General features: G+C 49.8%; 1 protein-coding gene across 1 annotated transcript in view; it reads right to left on the bottom strand.

Annotated features, from left to right (window-relative positions):
- Positions 1-6,987, bottom strand: part of ZNF620 (zinc finger protein 620) — a 16,052-nt gene extending 9,065 nt beyond the window's left edge. The window contains 2 exon segments of the mRNA XM_037742906.1: positions 6,445-6,491; positions 6,810-6,987. Of these exon segments, the coding sequence (XP_037598834.1) occupies positions 6,445-6,477 (33 nt within the window). The 5' untranslated portion in view covers positions 6,478-6,491; positions 6,810-6,987.
- Positions 6,988-7,748: the final 761 nt, after the last annotated feature.

Genomic DNA, 7,748 nt, shown 5'->3' with positions numbered 1-7,748 from the left:
TACAAGCACGCGCCACCATGCCCAGCTAATTTTTTGTATTTTTAGTAGAGACAGGGTTTCACCATGTTGACCAGGATGGTCTCGATCTCTTGACCTCGTGATCCACCGGCCTCGGCCTCCCAAAGTGCTGGGATTACAGGCTTGAGCCACCGCACTCGGCCCAGGAAAATTTTTTTAAAGAAGCCCCATCAGGCCCTGCCCGGTAGCATACATCTGCTCTGTATGCCCCTGGAAGGCCTCCCTACCCATAACCACTAGCTCCAGGTATTTACTGCTTCTTAATAGCCAATTAGATTGCCTTCACTTTGTTTCCCCAACAGCCAATCAAGGCCCACTTACCCAAAGTCCCGCCTGCCTACCAATGGCAACTAGTTTCAGGTAATTCCTGCTTCCTGACAGCCAATAAAATTGCCTTTGTTTCCCCAATAGCCAATCGATCACCTTCCCTCCCCATAAAACCCCATGACCTAAACAGCTGGGTGCGACTTCTTTGGCCCCTCCCTGGACCACAGAACCTTGCCGGGAAGCTGAATAAATTAGCTTCTCATTTTCTTATACTTGCCTCAGTTTCCTCATTTTACCTCGGCAATAAATCTTACATTTGGTGCTGAAACCCGGGAGGAGTTGTGAGACCGCCACCTCGGGGGGGAACTGACTCCTCCACCCGAGGCCGGACCAGGAGCTGCTCTGCCACAAGGTAAGACTTCTGTTGCCCATAACTTTTCCCGCTGCCTGCTCTGTGGACTCCCTGCTCGTAATCGCGGCCACGTCGGGGACTCCGTCTCGTCTCTCGCCGTGGGCCCAGGGCCCCGGCCTCGTTCTGAGGACCTGCACGTAGCAGAGACGTCCCTACACTCTTGTCTTCTCCCCGTAAGGGGTCACTCAGGGCCAAAAATCTGAGGGAGACGTCCCCACCTTCCTGAACCCTCTCGTAGTCTCCCGTGTTTGGGGGGAAGGCCTGGGACGCTGAGCCGCCCTTCCGATCATCCCCGCAGCAGCGGCTAAGGTTTAGGTAATCAGAAGCCCTGTTCACAAGCTTGGGCTCTGCCCAAGACTAAAATCAGACCTCTGGCTTACAATCTCAAACTTGCCCTTTGGCAGGCCAGCTCCCGCCTAGGTGCATTTGGTTTCTCTCTCTCTCTCTCTCTATTCCAGAGAGAGTATGTGGGTGAGTGAGTTTATGTGTAGTCCCACAGCTTAACGGCTACGGGGCTTGTGTGGGTTTCCACCCGCAGTTCCACGGGGACATCACAAGGCATAACAGTGATTCACCTCAGGGCTAACAGTGACCAAGCACGGGGGTTATATGGGTACACCTTAGCCAAGACGCCCCTGAAACATCCCTTCAGGGACGTGGCTGGGAAGGCATCAGACTGGTCTCCCACCTGGGGGGCACCCACCCTTTGTCTGTCAATCCTATATGTGGTCTTGTCTCTACTGTAGATTTGCCAGCTTTGTTAGGCTCTTACTAGCCGATATACAGTGGTTTAGGCCTGCTTCCCTTGAGGTAACAGATATTCTACAGTGGATAAGAGACCACTGGCTTCAGGGGACCTTCATTAAGTTCTAGCCTCTAAAAATAACTCTGTTCTCCTTTTCCCTTCTACTCTTTTTCTACCACTGAAACCCCACTTCCTCGTTCCATGCCTTTCACTTTCTCTAATTCTTCCATGTGGCAAATAGCTGTAGCCCTGTCCCTCTTCATTTTCTTTCTCACTGTTGTCATTGCAGCCTGTAGGTTCTCTCAGCCACCCCCTCCAGGAAAAGAGCTTTTCTGCCCATGTTGAGTGTAGTTTCTTTCCATGTCCACTTCTCGCCCTTAGGCCACTGAAAAAGATGAAATATGGGTAATCAGATATCCTGCCTAGACCCCAAGTCACCACTAGGATGCCTAGACCAAAATCTACCCAAACTGGATCTTTCTATAAAAAAGAAAAGGTTACTCCTCCTCTCCTCTGTAGCCTGGCCACAGTATCCTCTAGACAACCAGTCCAAGTAGCCTCCTAGGGGCACCCTCGACTTTAATGTTTTAACAGATTTAGACAACTTTTGCCAGAGGAATGGCAAGTGGGTGGAGCTTCCCGATATTCAAGCTTTCTGGCATCTCCGTTCCCACCCCAGCCTCTGCTAATCCTGCTGTACTGCCCAAGTACTCCTGGCCAAAAACGTCCCCGCACTGCCCTCGGCCCCTTCGCCAACCTCCTCTTCTTCTTTTTCCAACCCCAATATGCCTGAGAAACTCTCCCTATCCCCCACTTGACCCTCTAATCTCCCGCCATAGGCAGACCTCCAACCCCCTCCTGCTCCTCCTCTTCCAAGTTCTGACATGGACTCTCCTGTTAGTGCTCATACTCGCTCACACAGCGCTCCCAGTGACAAAAACTCCCTCCTTTGTCCTCTCCGCAAGGTGGCCAGAGCAGAAGGTGTTGTCCGAGTACACGATCCTTTCTCCCTTACTGATCTGTCCACCACTGAAAAACACTTAGTGTCATTCTCCGCCAATCCTACTGCTTACATCAAGGAATTTTGTTATCTCATTCAGGCATATGACCTTACCTGGCATGACACTTATGTAATCCTGTCCTCTACCCTTACTCCTGATAAGTGTAACTGCATCTTTGTGGCAGCCAGGGTACACCCTGATCAGGTACATCTCACTAATCCTCAAATGCCAGTGGGTGCAGTGGCGGTCCCTGAGACTAATCCTAACTGGGACTATCAAACTGGCCAAAGTGGCCACTGCTGCCGAGACCAGATGCTGCAGTGCCTCCTAGCGGGCATGGAAAATGCAGCCCAAAAAGTAGTTAATTATGATAAACTGCGGGAAATAACTCAGGGTCCTGCTGAAAATCCAGCTGCCTTCCTAGACCGACTAACTAATGCTATGGTCCTTCACACTCGAGTAGATCCAGACTCTTTAGCTGGGGCTACCTTCCTAGAAGCCCATTTTATCTCCCAGTCAGCACCAGATATTAGAAAAAAACTAAAGAAGGCAGGGGAGGGCCCCCAAACTCCCATATGAGACCTGGTAAACCTGGCATTTAAAGTTTTTAATGGCCGAGAGGAAAAGGCTTAGGCTACCCGCCAGGCCCATTTACAGCAACAGGTAAGCTGTTGTAGCGGCTCTGAGGCCGGCAACTCACCAAGCGTTTGGTGCAAAGGGCCTATCAAAGCCCCTCCAAGAGGGTCCCTCAGGACCCTCTGGACTCACCCAGACTGCTTCAAAAGTCCCGCCCAGGTCCTGTTTCAAATGCGGCCAGGAGGGACACTGGGCCCAACAGTGCCCCTGTCCGCATCCAGCCCATGGATCCTGCTCTACCTGCAAACGGACTGGACACTGGAAGGTAGACTGCCCGTTCTGGACTGCAGGCTCACCCCCAACACCTCCATGTGAGGGGCAAGCCAGTCCAAAGGATGCAGTCCCTTCATTTAAACTCCTCGGCCTCCTGGACAACTAACGTGGCCCGGACTCAGAGACCCCTATCACCCTTGCCAAGCCCAAGGTAACGCTATAAGTAGCGGGTAAGTCCATTTACTTCTTGGAAAATACGGGGGCTACCTGTTCTATATTGCCTTCTTACTCAGGACCTGGCATACCTTCCCAGGTGTCAGTTATGGGAATTAATGGAAAGCCCTCCTGCCCCAACCAGACTCCTTCCTTAGCCTGTAACCTCAAGGGGCACCCATTCTCTCACTCCATCACCCCTCTCCCATCCAGGGGTTGTAAAACAAGCTTTTAAAACCCTACAAACTGCCTTGTCCACGGCACCCCCACTTCAATTGCCAAATCTTAACTGCCCCTTCCACTTGTTCACTAATAACAAAAAATAGCAGTCAGGGTCTTAACCCAACCTCTGGGCCCCACATATCGTCCTGCAGCCTATTTGTCCAAACAGTTTAACCCCACAGTCAGGGGGTGGCAGCCTCGCCTGCAAGCCCTAAAAGCAACAACACAATTAACCAAAAAAACCCCTAAAACTTACCTTAGGCCAGTCCATTTCAGTGCTCTCACCTCATCAGCTAACCAACCTTCACTCACACAAATCTCTCACTCTCCTAGGACCCTCTTGTCTACAAAAGTTTCATCTACTCTTTATTAAAAATCCTTCAGTCAGCCTCCATCCTACTTCTCCACTCAACCCGGCTACTCTGCTTCCTCTTCTGCTCCACTCTCCCTCCCCAGCCCATTCCTGTCCTAAGCTCATAAATACACTTACTAAACCTCGGGAGGGCTTAACTAATCTTCCTCCCAATAATGGTCGGCCTCTCCCTAGCTTCCTCTCTACCAGCTGTAGGAGTAGGGAGTGGCGCTCTAACTTACAGCATCACTTCAGCCCGTCAGCTAGAAAACAAACTCCGGGTAGCCATTAAAGCATCAGCCGCCTCTCTGGCATCCCTCCAACAACAAATCACATTACTAGCTCAGGTAACTCTCCAAAATCAGCGGGCCCTAAACGGGTTAACAGCAGAAAAAGGAAGTACCTGCTTATTTCTCCAGAAACAATGTTGTTATTACATTAATGAAACCGGTCTAGGGGAGGAAAATGTCAACACTATCATCTTCAAGAACACCTCCAAAAAAGGCAAAGCGTACCAGCCTCTTCTCTTAACTGGTGGCAGTCCCCCATACTTACCTGGCTAACCCCTATCATCACCCCCATTATCATAATTTGTCTTTTGCTAATGCTAGCCCCTTTCTTTCTCAGGTTTTTACAAGCTCGCATGAGGGAAATTTCCACGGTAGCTGTAAATCAAATGCTGCTTCACCCCTACGTCCCGACTCACAACCAAGGCACCGGCCTACTGACCCCCCCAACTCCACCTCTGTTCAGCAGGAAGTAGCCAGAAAGAAGCAGCCTCCTATATCATACAAAAGGTCGGAATGTAAGGCCGGCTGCTTCGCAGAGGGTTAAACGGACACATCCATCTCTCTCCACGCCTGATAACTGTGTCATCACCCAAGCTCGTTATCTGGCCTTGCCGCAAGGCTTCTCCATACCCGCCTCCGCATACCAGGCCCAAGCCCACATTCAGCACTAAATCATGCCTTCAACCCCCAGCCTGCTGTTGATAAACCCTGCAGGAAAATTTGGTTAAAGAAGTCCCATCAGGCCTTGCCCGGTAGCAGTCTGCTCTGTATGCCCCCGGAAGGCCCACCTACCCATAACCACTAGCTCCAGGTATTTCCTGCTTCTTAATACCCAATTAGATTGCCTTCACTTTGTTTCCCCAACAGTAAATCAAGGCCCACCTACCCAAGGTCCCGCCCGCCTACCCATGACCACTAGCTCCAGGTATTTCCTGTTTCTTAATAGCCAATAAGATTGCCTTCACTTTGTTTCCCCAACAGCCAATCAAGGCCCACTTACCCAAAGCGCCGCCCGCCTACCAATGGCAACTAGTTTCTGGTACTTCCTGCTTCCCGACAGCCAATAAAATTGCCTTTGCTTTGTTTCCCCAATAGCCAATCAATCACCTTCCCTCCCCATAAACTCCATGACCTAAACAGCTGGGCGCAACTTCTTTGGCCCCCTCCCTGGACCACAGAACCTCGCCTGGAAGGTGAATAAATTAGCTTCTCATTTTCTTATACTTGCCTCAGTTTCCTCATTTTACCTTGGCAATAAATCTTACAATCATGACGAAGTTGGTTTTATCTCAACGTAGAGTTGGTTTGATATTTGAATGAAAAATGATATAATTCACCACATTAACAAACTAAGAGAAAAACCATATGATTATCTAAAAAGACACAGAAAAAGCATTTGTCAAAATCCAATATCCATTCCTATAAAAACTCTCACCAAACTAGGAATAGAAGGGAATGTCCTCCACCTGATAAAGGGCATTTACCAAAAAAACAAAACAAACAAGAAATCTACAGTGAACATCAGTCTTCCGGGTGAAAGACTGAATGCTTTCATTTTTAAAAGATATTTGCTCTCACCATTTCTGTTCCAGTATTGAATGATGCTTCTAGCCAGTGCAGTGAGGAAAGACAAATAAAATAAAAGGCATCCAGACTGGAAAGAAAGGAGTAAAACTATCTTTACTCATGGATGCCCTATGTAGAAAATCCAACGGAATCTACAAAACAGTTACTAGAATTGCTTTACTTGAGATGTAAATACTTCTCCAAGCCTGCGGATAGGAGTGAAAGGGTCTTTACTGTATGTAATAATGCAAATTTCCACATTTCAGAATTTTCTTTTTTTTTTAAGCTGGCTCAACTGCCAAATCCCCACCAACCGTCCCCCCAACACACACACACACGCAAAGTTTTCTAGTCTTAATTTGAGCAATCTCGCCTCTCCATCGCTCTCATAGTGACAGATGCACAATGGAAGCCACTGGTCTACACAACTCAAGATCTGAAGGCAGAGGTGATACCTGCTCTCTCTTGACATCAAAGGGGTGGGAGGGAGGAAGAGGATGCTCACTCACCTGGCGCCAAGCGGTCTGGAGCATGGCTGGCATCCCAGCTTCACACACTGCCTCGAGGGTCGGAGAAGTGACAAAGAAAATAAAGAAGCGCCTGTGCGACTGATGCTGCCTCGCACCGGCAAATGAGCTCTGTGCGACTTGGGCCCCTCTCCGTTCTGCCACCCCCTCACCCCAAAAGCACAAGGGTTGTTGGAAAACCAGGCAGAACCCGCCCCAGAGAAAGCAATCAGCTACCCGGCCCGAGAGGCTCTTCCGCTCGGACCGCTAACCCCACGCGGTGCAGGCGCAGAGAAAGCGTGGGAACGCCACCTGCCGCCGGCCCCGGGGGAGCCTGGGGCCTTCCGCCGGAAGTGCGTTTTCCATACCCCTCCTCTCTAGGAAGCTGGGAAGTTGCCGGTCTCTGTGGTTCCCTACCGTAGCCTCCACTGCCAGAGTCCCTGCTTCCAGACAACACGGGGCAGAGTGGGCGGTCCCGGGCAGGGGTCCTGCAGCGCCCACTCCTGGTAGCTCCTTTGGGGCATGACGTCCGGCCAGCTCAGGCCACAGAATGGTTACTATCCTGGGTATTATTCATGGTTGTCTGGCATTTGCCACTCTAAGGGACCACTGCTCCCTCCACGTGCGCCAGAGCTGTCTGGATTCTGTGGCTGCGCTACAGTGGGAAGAGCGAGCGTGGGAAAAGTCGGGCCCATCACTCAGAAGGCCCAATGTGTAGGGACTACTAGGTCCAGAAATCTGGCTGCAAGTTTCTTTGCCCCCGTTTCCTTGTCTGTTAAATGGGTATGAGGGTGGTACCAACCACAAATGGCTGTTCAGGTTTCATTCATTAAATGAGTTAACTGATAGGCAAATTATTTACAGTTGTGCCTGGCACATAAGAAGTGCTGGTGAGATCGTATTGTTTCGTTTTCCAATTGTGTTATTTGCTTTTGAACACACAAAATAGGTGCTGCTGGGACTCCAGAATGTGGCATGCTTCAGGGAAATAGCTTTTTTGTTTTACTAGAGCATTTTTGAAGTTTAGGGAAAGAGCTATTAACATTTGGCCTTAGAGCCCTTTCCTGCCCTATACTCGGATGTGTGTCCTGGCCCAGCCTGGAGACAGATTTTAGTTATTCCTTCTGCCGGAATTAGATTTATCCACCAGCTGCAACACAAGTCCTGCCATGGAGAGTATATTACGTATCTACTGCTGCATAATAAACCACTCTAGTACTTTCTGGCTAAAAATAATAAACATGTTTATCTTTCACAGTTTCCATGGACACAGAATTGGAGAGCGGCTTGGCTGGGTGCGACTGGCT

Source organism: Cebus imitator, unplaced genomic scaffold (genome assembly GCF_001604975.1).
Source record: "Cebus imitator isolate Cc_AM_T3 unplaced genomic scaffold, Cebus_imitator-1.0 Scaffold129, whole genome shotgun sequence".
Classification (NCBI taxonomy): domain Eukaryota; kingdom Metazoa; phylum Chordata; class Mammalia; order Primates; family Cebidae; genus Cebus; species Cebus imitator.
The sequence above is the reverse complement of the archived record's forward strand: the minus strand, read 5'-3'. Positions and strand labels throughout refer to the sequence as shown.